Below are 17366 nucleotides of genomic sequence, written 5' to 3' on the forward strand. Positions count from 1 at the left end.
TGCAAAGTACTTTGACACGTGTGTGCGTGCTGTACATACATTGTACTCCAACTACCTCTTTCTCTCACTTCGAAGCAGTCTACAGAACATGGGTCGCTCTTTTGCTGCTTAGGTGTACTCATGTTGAGTGTTATCTATACTTCATTCACCCCTAAGTTGACAGTGCGGTTTAAAGCTGCATGCTCGTTGGACGCTCGGCTGCCAACGCTGCGCCACGTGACCACCTCCCTCTCCGCACGCTTGCGCCCGTTGAGCGAGATCAAACAATAAAATTGGTCTGGCAAACATGTAGCTTCCAGCGCACTGTCAGTTTAGGGGTGAACAAAGTATACAGTGTGTGTTGAGTTTTCATTGTCTAGTTCCCATAAAATTGTTTACCGTGTACGCACTAGCAGTTGCGAGGTTTCCTCTCAGCTGCCAGATATGCGAGACTGTACTGTACAGATTTGCAAGCAATACAGTTGCTGACCTAAAGGAGATTGCCAAATCAACCATTTCATTTTGTATGTAACGAATAGGATCTCCGAGGAGGAACCCCTGAGTATTCATATGCTGAAACGAAATAAAAATGCATATACAATTCCAACAGGTCTCGCTGTCATTCAGTGTGAACCAATGGAATTACCCTTCAGAGCAAAAAAGAAATATTCCGCTTCCACCCCAGATCCCAAACGGTTGAAGCGATGGTGAGAATAGGGAGTACTACAATCATGTTCACAAGTTCTTCGGGGTACTCTAAAGATAGAATGCCTATGGCGACGCCATTTTTACCATACCCCAAAGTGCTTGCAAACGTTATTCTAAAACTTAAAGGGCCCATGCAACGATTTCGAGTTTGAATTTTACGCATTTTGCGCAAACATACTGACACAAGCGTGGCACAAGTATGCTCGTATGTAACGTGCTGAGCCACAAGCTTCCTTATCGCCGTTTAATCTCAAGAGTAAAAACGGACTATTTCTTTTCTTCTCGCCTTCGCAAAACATGGTGACGTAGCCACAAGGTACTTCGTTCATCCTCTGGTGACAGTGCAGCGAAGGCTATAAGCGAGAGCGAGCTCGCGCTCCTTGCTTTGAAACGTGTCTTCAGAGAGCGAGTGCTCGTTCCACAGAAGCCTGCTTCGAAGCCACAAACTCGTGCCCGCAGCTTTCACTGCCCTGAAAATACGGCATCGATGAAGCTATAGGGATCACCCGTGGTTGCGTCAGCCAAATGAGACTCAAGGATTGGGCACGAGTGCTGAATCATCGCTCGCTTGGACTCGATAACAATGAAAGCCTCCGTATGGATTCGGGTTAGAGCTAGTGTTTAATCACTGCGATGGCGGAAATTGCCGAGCTCCAACAATGCCTGGGCAGAGCATGTGTCCTCTAAATTGTCAACCCTAGCGCGTGGCTATGACAAACATTGGCGGCATAAAAGCGTAAAACCAGGTCACGTGACTGCTTGTTCGGGGTGCGAGTTGAGGGGGTGAAAACTGCTTGTTTTTCTTCAATGTTTGAAAGCTACTCTCAGCACGCGGTGACATAGACTAATGCACTTCTCGCTCATGATGGGCCTCAAGGATTCTTTCCGTATATTATTTAGCGAAAGTGAGAAAATCGTTGCATGGCCCCTTTAACGCAAGCAAGCAAATGAACAACAACCACACTGGCACACCTAGGACAGGAAGAGGGACTCTTCCCTGCTTACAGGTGTACAACCATATTTAAGGGCATGTATGGCATTCAGAATGCTCGTGTTGTGGTGGTGTTTAACCTGCTCTCTTTTCATGGTGCCTGTTCCATCTGCGTGTTAAGTGCCCTAGGCATCGGGAATGTCTGCCTAGTCTCTACAGACCCTTCTAGAGCTTTCCTTGCCTTGTCTAACTGTAGGCACTTTCACTACAAGTGAACAATTCACTCTGAACTCACCCGATTGAAATAGGGAATTCAACTCACTAGTTCTGTCAGGATGAGACAATGCAATTCAGCACATTCAGCTTTCAAAGCAGCTTTGCTGTACAAGTGTAGATCAAGCAGTCACATTGAGATTAGGAAGACAGCTTTACAAACCATGAAACAAGCATTCTCACACTCTATACATATATACACACTCTATACATATATACACAAAACAGCAGGACAAACATGCTAAAAGATGTCTTTTCAGGAGCACTAGTTACATTACTCAAAACTTCATAAAAAACAGCACGACAAGGGTGAATCATGGAACCAATTGCGCCGCGCAGCAGAATGCGGCATACGCCGTAAATATTGCTCAAATTAAATTTTCGTTTTCACAGAAAATGTGTCTTTTGACTCGTGCTTTCTATCCAGGCTGTTTGCAAAAATTTTGTTTTGGTGCTGGAGTGGCCCTTTAACACATTTCACACTTAGGTTTCTTTGAGCTGTGGTCCCTTGATGAGAGCAGGCTGCAGGTTGCAGAGCCCAGCAACAGCTGCTACAATGTGGTCAAGGTTGTTGTTCTTTGCAAGATATGACGAGGGAACATACTTCAGTATCCGGAAGCATTTCATGCGACGGATCGATCTTTCCACATGTATTCTCAGTTTGGCTAGCCTTCGGGACACCACCACATCCCGTGCAGCAAGCTGCTTTCCCTTCGTAAAGGAAGGCAGCGCAAGCTCTACTCCAATTGGCAGAATGTCGGCGATCGTGAAGCCCCTGTCAGCTAGGACTTCATCTCCATAGTCTAAGTGGTCGAGCAATCCAGAGTTTGCCGTCATGTACCGATCACTTGCCCGCCCTCCGTAGGCTTTGGAAACAAACATGATGAAGCCGTTGGGCGCGACAGCATGGAGCACCTTGACCGTGTTATGGCTTTTATAAAAGCTGAACATCTTTCCTCTCCTCAAGAGGTTTCGTGGTCTATCACAGAAAATCTCAAAGCAATCTATGATGCAGGTCGTCCGAGGCATGTCTTCAAAAACGTCTGGCAACGACAACCGAATTGTATCTGTCGGAAGCCAGAACATCAAGTACTTCCTCGAAAGCTGCGCCAGGTGCGGGATCCAAAATGAAAACACTCTGCTAACTACAGACGTGGATACGTGAAAACGAAATGCTAAGTCGGCAAGAAGCGACCCCATCCGTAGCCGCATCAGAGTCAACATAATTTGGTCTTCAACTGGCATCAGAAACGACGCCTTTGCGAGAGAAGTCGCCAGTGATACATATTGCTCAAACACAGGTTTCGTAAGGCCTGTAAAAAAACAAAACTGGCTGTCGGGAACACTCTCATACACTGTGGAGCTTGTTTGTGTTGCCCTGTCAGTGGCTTCAGGGGGCACAACCACAGCTGTCGAGCTGTATGTGTGGTCGGGGGCAGCTGTGTCGTACTGCACGCCCTGCTCTTTCATGGTTTTCTTCTTGCAGTCGCAGCCGCAGGTTGAGCACATGGTCTCTACATGGTGCAGCACACTGTATGTCACCGGTGAGGTGGCAGTGATGGAAGCCTCGGCAGTGCTCTCGTCGTCCGAGACAGCAGGTGGTGGTCCCGCAGGTGGTGGTCCCGCAGGTGGTGGTCCCACAGGAGACACCCCGGCACCTTGGTTCACTGCAGGAGCAGATGATGGCTTTGTGGTGAACTTGGCAGCGCTTTTGAGCACCGTCCTCCTGCCCTTGTGTGGCACCCTCTGTTTTGACAAAAAAAGTATGCATGGTTTGAAAATCATGGCGACGAGACCCTTTTCTGGGCACAAACGCTGAACAATGCACACAGAGATAGGAAACGACGCTGGTACCGTCTTCTTGCAGAGAGACATAGCAGAACGTGAGATGCGGCTTTCTTCGGGGTGGCTTCCCGCAAATCTTTTGACGCCCAACCCCTTGCACAGCGCCTCCCTGCAATAAGCCTACATAGCGTTTCGTTTTCGCATGTCCACCGCTCTGGCCAGCCAAATACATGGTTTCCACGTGTCGTCATTGTGGTCACCATACGTCTCATGAATGAGGTGGACGGTATATTGCCACACTGCTCTGCGAGCACTTCATGAAGCTGGGTGGCACGTGCCAAGGATGCCATTTCTGATTACTGAGTTTCGTCAGCGAAAACTGTGTATATTTTACAGCGGTATTTGCGACTCCAGGCACATGCTTTTAGGCCCTCAAACTTCAGTTTTATGCGTTGTCCGCCATGCGATCGAAGGTTTTGATGCTGAAGTGCAAGTTAGCACTTCAGCATCAACGATCAGATTCAACGACCCTCAACGATCAGGTTCGAATTGAGAATGTTTGGTGCTGTTTGCCCATCTGCATCTGCGAATAGCTGTTATGGGCTCTTCCCACGCCCTGAAATGATGGCGTTGGGCATAGGGCGTCTGTCATCAATAAACCCGAATGTTGTAAAAAGATTTGTTACATTTGGCCGCGGTCAGTAGTAGATCCTGGGTCTGCTGGTTGTGAGGCGAGCGCTTTATTACAGAACTACTGTCACCTTAACGCACTGCTTTAGAGAACTGCAGGTGGTGAGGACACCTGCGCATACGAGTCTCATGCTACACACGCTAGATATGCTTCCTGCATTGCCCTGGGGATGCCGCGGAAAAAGATATTCATTTTATTTCTCGGTAACAGGTAGTACCAGGCAGAACAAGAGAGTGCGTCTCAAACCGACAATCACGAGCATGCTTACTTCACCACTCCTTACCATGGAGCACAGGAAAGCCTAAAGATGTGAACGCATAGCACCTCGTCACGCAACCGCCCATGCACCGAAGGTGCGTACAAAGGCAAGCAGCTCACGCTTATCGTTTGCCGTGGTCCATGTCGGGGTGAGATGCTAGTACAGCTAGTATAACTGTGCGACGCCTCTCTGGTGTGTAAACCTGCGTAGCCCGGTGAAAACTGGTCTACCCCAAATGAGTCGCGCCGCGATCCGTCAAAGTTTCGGAAATGTGTTTGGAAAATTTGGGAGTTTGAACTCTTGTCAGGACTTTGTATTTTTCAATAGGTAGCAGCTCGTGGAGCTACAGAGCATGCCCATCCCAACATACTTTACGTACCATAAAGCATACCTGAGTGGTTCCCATAAAAGGTTCATGCACATGTCAAATCCTGTCACGGGGTTCACACAGATTAATCACATCATCATAAGGCCAACAGAGGCGTACTGCGAAACAGACAAGAATACACTAGGGCCCAATAAAATGTTATAGCTATCGCTGTGACCATCCATACTGTTCATTCACACAGGGCTGCTAATTTTTTGTTTGTGTCCCACATCTGGCACAACTTTTCAGGCAGTATTATCGTGAACTGTATGAAAGAGAATGCCGGAGTGCATGGCAGATAGCCTCGAAGCCTCCTGTGACACCATGCGGTGGCTGCTTTTGGAACCAAGGTGCAGAGAGCAGAGCATGCAATGGGACTGCACCACTTCTCTTACTTTGGTTCTAGGAGCGGCAACAGCGTATCATCACAGCAGGCTCTGAGGCTAATTGCCATGCACTCCTGCTTTCCCTCTCATACAGTTCACGATAGTACCTGATGTTTTGGTTACCTATGCCGACATGGATGCTTGACTGCTTCAAGATGTGGCTTTTTCGTGTTAATTTTTAAAAACTATGAAGAGGAAAAAAGTGATTCTTAGATAATGACCAACTCTGGATTTTTTTACTGCCTAGAGTCTAAGTAGTCAGAAAATCCAGAGTTTACACTATGTACCCTCGGGACTGCAAAGATGGAGGCCCTTGGTGACAGGGGCTTCATGATTGCTAATCGTAATGTCATGATGGCTACATCAAAGCTAGTCACCTTTTTACGTGGCACCTGCTTTTATGCAGGCATGAGAACAAAAACTAGCCTGGCAACTGGCGTCCTGAGTTCTTCCGTTTTAGTGCAAGCCTGAAATCCGACAGGGTAAAACAATACCACCCACAACATCTAATTTTATTGCTGCAATTATATTTGTAGCGCTAGGCAGTTTGATAAAAAATTATGCATACCTTGTTTTCCTTTCCCAGGTGTTCAGTAGGATAGGGGTTCATGGTGGTTGGCCGCCCGTCCGGAAAGTGGATGGAGCAAACCTGCAAAAGCAATTTTCAACTTGCATGATGATGCAGAGCACAGGAGTGGGTTTGCACATGTTGTACTCTCCTTAAAGGATGCTGAACCGAATTCTGTGCATCATATATCAAGGCAGGTGCAATAGGCGGGACACTACAAACTCCCACAACATCACTCACACTGCGATATTTCGAACGGATGGCCATATCTTTGTAAAAGAATCGAGCGATTCAATGAGGCAGACGAGGCCTGTCACATTCCGATTCTCATTCTCTCTCTCCTTTGCTTCGTCCTCTCGAGGAGGTGGACCGAACCGAGGAGAAGAGAAAGACTGCCAGTTTCTTCCATTCTCAACCGTTCCCAGAGAATGGCAACAAAAAGGGCTCGGTTCAATCGAGCCCTTTTTGTCCAAAAATCTGGCTATCTGTTTCAGATATCGCTGTATGAGTGATGTTTTGGCGTCCGTAGTGTCCTGCTGAACATGTCTGCGGCCTCATTTTGTGAAATCCGAATTTCGGTTCAGCATCCCTTTAAAAGCTGGACAATGCCTTTATCAAGCCTGTACCCAGCCCCCCCCCCCCCCCCCCTCCCCAGATATCTATCTTGACGGTGCCTCCTCTTCCCCCTCCCCCTCATACAGCAATTTGTCATAAACGGATCCCCCCCCCCCCCCCCCCCCCAAGAAAACAAAACAAAAAAAAATCCTGGCTACGTGCCTGGCCTGTACTACGCTGACCTTTTCCTCTGAATAGCAAACATTATCGACACATTCAACAATCTCTCATAAACGTATTTCTGGACACACACTGATTCGAAATACCATAAGCATCGATTTTCGAAAGCTACAACCCGCGCGAATAGCCACAAGGCGTTACTTGGTAAGGCACATGAGCACTGTCTCTTCGCTACGCGACACACTACGGCACATCAGCACTCTCTTCGCTACGCGACACGCTACGAAACCGCGATCACCGGTCTGTCCCACTGTCTCATATAGTACGTTGGAACGAACGTCTGCTTCTCCTAAAGTTGCGTGACAACTTTCTGTGCCGGATGATCGCTCGAAATTTTTAGAATCGAGCGAGACGATGACGCCCAGCGGAATTTGCTCGTACCGTTAGACTGCACGACGCCGAGCGGCGTCGTGCAGTCTAAGTAGCAGCTAGCTCTTACCATTGCGCTCTTTCCAGGGTTGAAGTTTTTTCTCTCCAAGTTCGCCAACCACTGCCGACGCCTTTCTTCGTTCTTCTTTCCGTTGGGGAAACGGTGCATCGAAAGCGGTGCCAAGCACGGGCAGTCCCTGTGCGCTAAGGGCGCATGTTGAGCACACACAGCATCATTCCAGGCCTTTATATCGCTGCTGCAGTTCTTGCATCCAACTACTGAACATGTCTTGCCCGCCAAACGCGGTTTAGGCCTCCCAGCGCGGTCTCCCATTTCAATATCTCGATGCGGGCACCTGCCTGCAAGCCTTGCCTGCCTTGGCCCCGGGCAGAAATAAAGGTCGGCTATGGCGGCCGCGGAGAGCGCGCCGACTGGTGGCGGCTCGATTAACTGATCCGCGCAAAGCGTCTATAGGATCGCTTCAGACGGGGCAACCTTTCCAGCAATTTTGGGGCTGCTGGCGGGTTGTTCCCTAGTTTTCCCTAGATCGACACGAATTGCTGAGATTGTGTCCGGCTCGAAGCGGACGAGCAGCTCTGACTACTCGGAGATGTTTGAAGCGGCAGCAGCCAATCAGGAATGCAATATTTTCACGTGACACCCCTGTGGTCGTGATGATGAGAACTGAGGACTTAGTTCTGGTTTGAAATGGATCATTTTTGAAAATAAACTGTTTCAAAAAGATGAGTTAGTATTTTTAGCGCAATTTAAAGATATAAAAACATGTTTTTAGGATATAACTGTGCGTCTAAATACTGTAAGAAAAATAAAATTTCATGATGATGATGGCAAGTCGTAGCAATTCGGTTGCTGCATGTGAACGCGGGCGGCCCGTGTTGCTGGTGTTGCGACATGAAGTTGCTGGGCGAAATTGTTCCGTCTGAAGCGGGCTTTAGGAAACTGAATTCAAGGGCCGTTCATGTCGTATTACACCTGAGACTGCGGTGGAAGAAATGTGCAAGCCCACCTGGAAACATTTTTTTTTTCTTTTTTGCCTTTTTTAGGAAATCAATATTGGCCCAAAAAATGGGGTGGGCGATGGCTCGGGGATGGGCGATGACTCGGGATATTACGGTATGTACTTTTTTATGTTTTAACATATAGATGCATAATTTACACTCTAATTCATTTTCAGAAGCGCTTTCATTCACACTCTGTGGCTGCTTGCAATAGCTTCTCGGTGAGCTAATGCCAGCTCTGCAAAGGGAGAGGGAGCTTCCCACGCTTTGCAGGCTGTAAAGCTGTGGCTTGCACAGCTCTAGTGTGTCACACATCGCTCACTGGCTCCATCGCGAAGCATGAGTCGCGATGGAGCCAGCTTCATGAGCTTCATGAGTCGCGCCACACCGTGAGCCCAAAAACGGTCGGGTGACAAACCTGGGACCATTTATCACTGCACTCAGCTATGGTATGGTGGCATGGTCGGGGCATGAAGCAGGGGTACAGCTTGGAAATGCTGACCTTCATGACATTTTAAACACATTTTTCATTACTTTTGTGTCGAGTTGTCAGCATTCTAAAGGTGAGAAAGCAAGCAGCAGCGAAAGCAAGAAAAGAAAAATTTAAGACCGCTTTCACCAAGAATCAATTATGAGCACTAGAAAGGCATGGAGTGTAATTAAGACGCTTCTAAAGGTGAATTAGCGTATAAACTAAGTAATTGTGCCTCAAAAATACAATAAAAACAATGTAAATATAGTTATAAGGATAAAAATATACACCAGGAGGACTTAAACCAAAACTACAGTCTGCAAGTTTGAAATTTGACACCTTAAACCACTTGGCCACCACCCAATTTTATTTCCAGGTCGTTCATCGAGGTATATGAATTTTGTTTGCAGCTGTCGGCTGCAAGAGAGATTGCTTTATTTTCATTTACTTTACTATTCCCACCAAATATGACAAGTGATAAAGAATAGAACCTCATTTGGTTGGCCGAGGCACTGTGCTTGCATCAAGGCAAACTAGCCTGTCTTGCGGGTTCATATTTTGTTTCATCACCTGTTTAAAATTCTGCTGTCGCTCATCAAAATAAGAAAAAAAAACTCACTAATTCTGACTTATTCTGGTGTGCAGGTACCCTTGTCAGTAAACTCTGCTAAAAGGGGCAAAATATAGATACTTTTTTTTAGCAAATATGCATCGTTTTAGCAAAATGAGCTACAATATTTCACTAACGTGAAACAGAACGAGCCTCTCCACTTGGGTCTTTTTTCATCTCTCGCAGACACTATTTCCTGCTTTTTGTGGTTTGTATCAGACTTTTGTATTCTGTCCGGCCAAAGCATCTGTGTTACACTAAGACTGTGTTCTTTAGGATATCTACAGGTATTCTTCGCAGCAAATGGCTTCCAATCAGGAACACGAGTTTGTTCTCGGCCGCAGAGAGCAAGTATTTTCAAGGTGAGCTACTGCCCGCCTATATGAGTTTTGTATTTCATTCCTCTTGAATGTCATAACCTATGTGTAGTGGTCTTGCATTAGTATTTTGTTGTCTCTCTTCTGCAAAAACACCCAAGTTTGACTAAGACCGGGTTCTTTCTTATACATGCAGGTCTTGGTGGCAAGCACCAGCCAATCAAGGCCAGAAGTTTGCTCTTTGCCGCGCATGGCAAGTGTTTTCAAGGTGAGTGATTGACGCCTATCTGAGTTGTGCGTTTCATTCCTCACAGACACTCTATGTCCTGTCTTTATAGTGGTCTTGTGTCAGGCTTTTGTGTCTCTGTCCGGTCAAAGCATCTGTGTTAGACGAAGACTCGGTTCTTTAGGATATCTGCAGGTATTCTTTGCAGCAAATGGCTGCCAATCATGAACACGTGTTTGTTCTCGGCCACTAAAAGCAAGTATTTTCAAGGTGAGCTATTGCCCACCTATATCAGTTTTGTGTTTCATTACTTTTGGATGCCATTTCCTATGTGTAGTGGTCTTGCACTAGTATTTTGTTGTCTCTCTTCTGCCAACCCTATTGGAAAACCCCAATATAAACAGCGTATTATGGATATTGGTAAACAATATCTTTTTATTGTATTGCAATACGATATAGACAGTGTATTGGAAAACATTACATTCATTGTATTGTATTACAATAAGGATTTGTTATGGGATTCCAATATCCATAAACGCTGAAAATATTGGAATCCAATACCGTATAAACCCTTATTGGATCCCCATGTGTCGTATGGGGATCCAATAAGGGTTTACGATTCCAATATACTCAGCGTATTATGGATATTGGAATCCAATATATTATATCGGCTACCAATAAAACTATATGCGAGTTGGAATATCACGTTCGGCATGACATTTCTTTGCAACGCAGTCTCTTCTTGTGTGTATTTCTGAGTGATAAAAGAAAAAGTGTTGTTGTTGTCAAATTATGAATAAAGAAGCAAAACACTGGGCTTATCCATACCAAATATATTTAACATATTCCTGAACTGGATGATCTGGCATTTACTGCAAAAGAAAGTTAATTGTTTAGGACCCTCATTCAAAAACTTGCTGTTTGAAAACAGAATGTGAAATCCTCACCTTTTAATGAAAGCAGCACCTGCTAGCTGTAGCCATATAGAAACTGCAAAATAAAAAATTGTGATTAGTTCGCAACAAGTAGCAATCCTTCACTAAGCCGGATAGATTCAAAATTATGTCCGCGTTTGATTGTGGAAAAATAAGCTTGCATTCCACTGCCACGGATCATTCTGAGCTCCGTCAATTAAATAAACCTATCGGCTCGTCTGGCTTTACAGTTCCTGCTTTGCACCTAACCACGGTGAAAGATACACTCTTTAGGTGAGGACACGCCGGGGCTGAACGCGCGGCGCGAGGAATCAAATAGTGTTCGTTCGACGGGCATCCGAAAGACTGCATCATTCGGCTGCCACCGTGCCCGCGACTGACAGTGTCACTGGCGGCCAAACGGCGGAACTGTGTGACAGCAAAAAATCATTCTCTCGTTGTCATGACACCCCGGTACACCATGGTCTTTCTGCACGTGTGACAACCTCGCTGGAGCTCTGCGCGTGTGGTATATAAGGCGGCACGAGCCGTCTTGAACGTGCCCACGGGTCGACGAGTCACCTGCTGGCGTTGCTTGAAACCAAAGTGAGAGAGTGTGAAGGGCGAACTTCATCGGGCCGTGGCCAAGAGCGCGCTGTCCTCACCTGAAGAGTATTATCTTACACCGTGCACCTAATTAAAGTATCTGGAATGCTCACCTTTGAGGAAAAACGAACTGGTGCTTGCTTGCTTGTAGGCCGTGGAAACTGGGACAAACTGGGAGAGAGATTTGCGATTAGTTGCGTTCAAGTAGCAATTACATTGAGTAGCCCCGTAAAGTACACTAAGTCGATAGGATGGAAGCTTGGGCGAGTTGGTGAACCATACTTGGCGGTGACAGCGCAGCAAAATTAATCTCACACCAGACACTCAGGAAGACAAGCACACGCGCTGAACTTACAACTCTTGTGTATTCGACTGCTTCATTTTTCTCTTCAACGTCTGGGTTGACTTTTAAGAACGTGATAAGTAGAAGAAGTAGCACGAAATACAAAGGAAAATTCTAAAGAGAAGGCAAAAGAACATTAAAAGAGAAGACAAATGAAGAAACGGAAAAAATATCTAAACGAAACACTTTTCCAAATTGTCCCTCTCCCTCATCGCTATCATTTAGATAGAAATTGGAGCTCTTTGGTCGACAGCGCTATAGAAGGACTACTTACAGACTTGTCCTTCAGCTGTGCTATCCTTTCCACTTCCATTATTTCTCTAGTCAATGCGTCTCTACTCCTACCTATTACAGAACAATTTTCAAAATGTGCTATACAGCCACAATCGCGACTGGATTCCCAAGTGTCCAGCTACGACTCGGTGGGTGTTATAAAAATGCTCTCTTAAACGATCATTCAAACACCTTCCAGTCTAGCGTACATACTCTCTACCACATGAGAGTGGGACAGAACACACGACTCCTTCAGTACAATTTACAAAGCTCTTTTGGTGCTTTTTCAAACAACCAACTTCCCGGTGTGCCGTCATTTACCTTCCTGCACAGGCTTAGAAGCTTATTTGGTGCTGAAAAAGCAACATTAATGTTAATGCAGTTACCTATCTTTTTTAGACCGTGCTAAACTTTATGTATATATGGAACAATGGCCATCCTTTTCTTTTCTGTATTGCGTTTAGGTCGTTCACCCCATCATATTCTCTTTAATAAATCCTCTGCAACGGCTGTAAGTAATGCACTAGGATATCCTGTTGACTTTAACCTGGCGATTTGAGCCAGGAACGTGTTTGAATGATCGTTTAAGAGAGCTTTTTATAACACCCACCGAGTCGTAGCTGGACACTTGGGAATCCATTGTCGCGATTGTGGCTGTATAGCACATTTTGAAAATTGTTCTGTAATAGGTAGGAGTAGAGACGCATTGACTAGAGAAATAATGGAAGCGGAAAGGATAGCACAGCTGAAGGACAAGTGTGTAAGTAGTCCTTCTATAGCGCTGTCGACCAAAGAGCTCCAATTTCTATCTAAATGATAGCGATGAGGGAGAGGGACGATTTGTAAATGTGTTTCGTATAGATATTTTTTCCGTTTCTTTATTTGTCTTCTCTTTTACTGTTCTTTTGCCTTCTCTTTAGAATTTTCCTTTGTATTTCGTGCTACTTCTTCTACTTATCACGTTCTGAAAAGTCAACCCAGACGCTGAAGAGAAAAATGAAGCAGTCGAATACACAAGAGTTGTAAGTTCAGCGCGTGTGCTTGTCTTCCTGAGTGTCTGGTGTGAGTTCGATTTTTCCTGCGCTGTCACGTTCAAGTACACTAAGTCGGAAAGATTAAAAAAATTACATGCGCGGGACATAGATAACCTCTTGCGACGTAACTAGGCATACGTCAATTGCGCTCGCGTGTATTACAGAACAATAAGCTTCAATGAAGGAGCCCCCAGTCGTTCTGAGCTTCGTCAATTAATCATCTGGCTTCAGTATTCCTGCTTCGGGAATCTGGGATTCTCACCTCTGAGGAAAAGCAAACTGGGACCTGCTGGCTCTTAGGCCTTGGAAACTGCCAGAAAGATTTGCGATTAGTTGCGTCCAAGTACCAATTTCTTTGACCAGCCACCTACAGCACACTAAGCCGGATAAAATCAAAATTACATGTGCGTGACATAATATGCCTCTTTTGACAAAACTTGGCACATGTTTTGTCGCCTACAGCAACACTGAAGCCAGACAGACAAGCGATACGGCATATTTAATTGACGGAGCTCAGAACGACTGGGGACGCTTTCACTGAAGCTTGTTTTGCTGCAATACAAGAGTGTATTGCAGCAAAACAAGCTTCAGTGAAAGCGTCCCCAGTCGTTCTGGGCTCCGTCAATTAAATATGCTGTACCGCTTGTCTGGCTTTAGTATTGCTGCTTCAGAGCAATCTAGAAAATCTAGAATCCTCACCTTTGAACAAGAATGAACTGGCGCCTGCTGGCTTGTGGGCCGTGGAAACTGCAAGAGATTTGCGATTAGTTACGTTGAAGTAACAATTTTTTTGAGTAGCCAACTACAGCACACTCAAAATTATATGCACGGGACATAGATGCCTCATGCGACGAACTTCCTTCATCCTTGTTTTCTGTTAACTCTGCCCACCTTCACCACCCGCCTCCAATTTCTGTGCTACTTTTTAAATCTCGATTCCCTGGTTCCCAAAGGCCATGCCATTGCTTGTGCCAGTCACAGGTCTGTCAGCTCTGCAACCGGCGCCATTGTGGCAAAGACGCCAAAGCACCTGGCGCTTATGTGCTCTTTTAATATTTTGAGCATGGCTCAAAACAGGTGTCTGGTATGCCCTTTGCTTATTTGCGGATCGTTTCGAATCAGAGGGTAGGCGCTTCTGCGATCTGAGCGCATGCTCGGTATTTTACAATAGTTGAAATTGAACTCTGCAGGAATTTTCAATCATAACAAACAGAATGTGCATGCCAAAAGGCATAGCAAATGAAACATCCACCGTCTATCCATTTTCGGTTCTTGTCCGCAAGAAGCTGTCGTATATGTAGCCTTCCTTGCTTAAGCCACTCATCCCTAATATCCCAATTGGGTCTCGTCCTGATGAATTGTCGGTGAAGACCTGAGGTGAAGTCAACATCAGATTAGACCTTTTGAGACAGAACCATATACTTGCTGGAAGGAAGTACACCCAAACGAATTTTAGACATGTCATTTATAGTGAGTTTTAAAATGAGAGGCCTGATGTAGAATGAGACGTCAATACTGACGCACCAATTTTGCGAACCTAAAATTTTGAAGGCCTTGTCCCCCTCGCTAGGGGGACAAGGCACGTGAATCCTGGCATGTGGATGAAATTTTTACCTTAAGATCCTGACTCAATGCCCATCCCCGAATATTTGACCACCACACTTTTAGAAAAAGATAACTTTTTAGAAAACACTGAGTCATCGGCCACCCCTACAAAAGCCTGAACCAAGCCTACTCGTACCGTGGCTTGTTTGCTCCGTGCCGCCTTGAGATAATTCGGGCTGACAATTTTTTTTTCAAATGGAACCCACATTCTTAGTTTCGGTTTCACTTGTAGAGGCAGGTGGATACTTTTGTAAAGCTTCCTCCCTGTGCGCTTCCGAGTCAACATTTTTGCAATGGCCAACCCCCGGGATTTGATTTTTGCGCTCCTTGACAAATGCTGAAACTCATATAGCAGTGATGTGATTGGCCTAAGCCGTTTTGGAGCACCTTTCGGAGCAGCCAAAACAGTGTTTTGGAGCAGCAAAAGTAGCTTTTAAAGCAGATATTCTAATAAAAATAAAAATATTTGTTTTAAATGCTGGACACGCGAAGGGAATCTTGCTCGCCGAAATAAACCAATTATGGTCAAGTTTGGCCACCTGGGAGTCTTTCAAGATGTAACTGAAATGCCAATGACATGACACATTTCTTTTTGGTTTTCGAAACATTCTGCAAAGCTGGAGCAAGCTTTGCTTTAGCTTAGGGTAGTATTGAATGTCCAATTTTAATGTCTCCAAAGAGACATTGCGACATCCCACAAGTGTACAGTGCTGTAGGCATTGCCAAGCAATTCCGAAAAACCGCTTGCCACCGTTTTACTGATTGCCGACGTGCCAGATTTTCGTCAAAAGTAATTAAATGTAAAACACTAAATTGCAAGCGTCCCGGCTGGTGCCTCTGTCGTGCAATTATGTTTGCATCGTTGGTTCGCATGCACATGAGGGCAACTCCGGCAGGCTTGCAGGTGCATGTGCTTTGTCGCGCGAGCGAAACGGCTGTTTAATCGAAACCGAAAGCATGCCTCTCCGCTCCGTCCCAACTGGTTGCCAAAAATCTATGCAAAATGTAACTGCCAAGCATGCGACAAAAAAGAGTCCAGCGCCGCTTGCTTGCAAGGCCGGCAGGCGAGGTACGAGCTAAACACAGAAAAAAAGAACCTGAGCGCATTGATGCAAGACATCGCGAGCCAGGGTCGCTTTGTGCAACGACTGAACTCGAGACAAACAAGCGTTCTCTGCGGGTTCAGCGTGCGGACATTCCCTTCTTTGCTTTAGCTCACTTCAACTTTTCTTCAGAACACATTTTGCACGTACCGGGGTTCCTCTCGAAAGAAAGTCCACCAAGAGAAACCTAGGTAATCAATACTTCGACACAGCAGTCTTTGAGTTAGAGAGGGATTTTTGTAGCAGCGTATGTTTTAAACAAGAACATGAATGTTGATGAACATGCGGCGGTCCTTATGTTTCAGTTTAGGAAGCTCCATATCTGCAATGTCGTGTGGCCGTTGATTTCAGGAGCGAGAGCTTCAGCTCAAAAAGCAACTCCCGCCGCGCCAAAACATAGTTTCGTTTCACAGCGCCACGTCATGGCTGGTACCCAGCACGCTAGCGTTGCAGCACACACACACGCCAACATCTATCGTTAAAAAAAAAAAAAATCGCGAGACGAGATTATTGCTTACGAGACGACGAGAGCGTGAAAGAAGAGACGGCATGGCGGGAAAAGACCATTAAAAAAAAACCATGGACGATTGATGCAGGATATTTTGTGTCGGGCGGCCGTTTGTGCCGCCTAGCTCATGCATGCTCAGTTACGGTACTTAGTTTAGTTTCGGTTTTGAAAGGCGACCAAAATTGGCCCTTTGGCGCAGGCTCGGCGCAGATTACCCATATTTTGACAAAATGTAGCAGGGTTGGCCCCTTGGTTTAGTTTGGCGCAATTGGCGCAGCCATCACATCACTGATATAGGCGGGCAATAGCTGGCCTTGAAAATACTTGCTCTTGGTGGCCGAGAACAAACTCGTGTTTCTGATTGGCAGCCATTTGCTGCGAAGGATACCTGCACATATCCTAAAGAACCCAGTCTTGGTCTAATACAGATGCTTTGGCAGGACAGAGACACAAAAGCCTGACACAAGACCACTATAAAGGCAGGAAATAGAGTGTCTGTCAGGAATAAAACACACAACCCAGATAGGCATCAATCACTCACCTTGAAAACACTTGCGATGAGCGGCAAAGAGCAAACTTCTGGCCTTGATTGGCTGGTGCTTGCCACCAAGACCTGCATGTATAATAAAGAACCCGGTCTTAATTAAACTTGGGTGTTTTTGCAGAAGGGAGACAAAAAATACTAATGCGAGACCACTACACATAGGAAATGGCATCCAAGGGGAATAAAACACTAAACGCAGTGTGTTAGTGTTGACTGTTCCCCCCCCCCCCCCCCCCTCGAGTCACCCGTTTTCTCGGGCGAGCCCCTGGGCTCGGTCCTGGGGCCACCTTTGTTTTTAATTTTTATTAACGATTCAAAGATACACCACCCCAATGTACAAAGCCGATTTTTTGCTGACGATTGTGTTTTATTTGCTAAGGTAAACAACCCGTCTGATGAAGAAGAATTAAATTAATGTCTATCTTTGGTTCATGCATTGTGCATAAAATGGAATATGGTTCTGAACTGTAAAAAGTGTGTTCAAATGGCCTTGATGCGGAAGAAGAACCCTTTGTTTTTTTACATATTCTATCAAATGAGTACCACTCGATACTGTTAACCAATATCAATACCTCGGAGCTTTAATTACCTCTGATTTGTCATGGAGTGCACATGTTGAGTTTATAGCTCGTAAAGCAATGCGGAAGGTCTGGTTTTTAAGACGAAATATTAACCTGTGT

At 45.6% G+C, this 17366-nt stretch overlaps 2 protein-coding genes across 2 annotated transcripts; both read right to left on the reverse strand.

Moving 5' to 3' along the window:
• Nucleotides 1-2320: 2320 nt before the first annotated feature.
• On the reverse strand, nucleotides 2321-3151 carry LOC120837129. The gene has a single exon (XM_040206319.3). The coding sequence runs from the start codon at nucleotides 3134-3136 to the stop codon at nucleotides 2375-2377; it is 762 nt and encodes a 253-aa protein (XP_040062253.2). The 5' UTR covers nucleotides 3137-3151; the 3' UTR covers nucleotides 2321-2374.
• Nucleotides 3152-3182: 31 nt separating this feature from the next.
• On the reverse strand, nucleotides 3183-7445 carry LOC120851132. Its single transcript, XM_040223704.2, has 4 exons — nucleotides 7182-7445; nucleotides 5948-6028; nucleotides 3342-3637; nucleotides 3183-3204 (listed from the first exon to the last, which is right to left on the reverse strand). The coding sequence occupies exons 1-4, from the start codon at nucleotides 7443-7445 to the stop codon at nucleotides 3183-3185; spliced, it is 663 nt and encodes a 220-aa protein (XP_040079638.2).
• Between the last annotated feature and the right edge of the window lie 9921 nt (nucleotides 7446-17366).

This window comes from Ixodes scapularis, unplaced genomic scaffold (assembly GCF_016920785.2).
Source record: "Ixodes scapularis isolate PalLabHiFi unplaced genomic scaffold, ASM1692078v2 PGA_scaffold4__175_contigs__length_147842914, whole genome shotgun sequence".
In the NCBI taxonomy this organism is placed as follows: domain Eukaryota; kingdom Metazoa; phylum Arthropoda; class Arachnida; order Ixodida; family Ixodidae; genus Ixodes; species Ixodes scapularis.

Excerpts from the sequence above, each read along its gene's own strand:
- LOC120837129 (XM_040206319.3), bottom strand. The coding sequence starts at position 3,136 with ATGCCAGTTGAAGACCAAATTATGTTGACTCTGATGCGGCTACGGATG.
- LOC120851132 (XM_040223704.2), bottom strand. The coding sequence starts at position 7,445 with ATGGGAGACCGCGCTGGGAGGCCTAAACCGCGTTTGGCGGGCAAGACA. Across the intron at positions 3,638-5,947 it reads ACCTGGGAAAGGAAAACAAG|AGGGTGCCACACAAGGGCAG; the intron begins GTATGCATAATT and ends TTGTCAAAACAG. Across the intron at positions 3,205-3,341 it reads ATGAAAGAGCAGGGCGTGCA|GCCTTACGAAACCTGTGTTT; the intron begins GTACGACACAGC and ends GTTTTTTTACAG.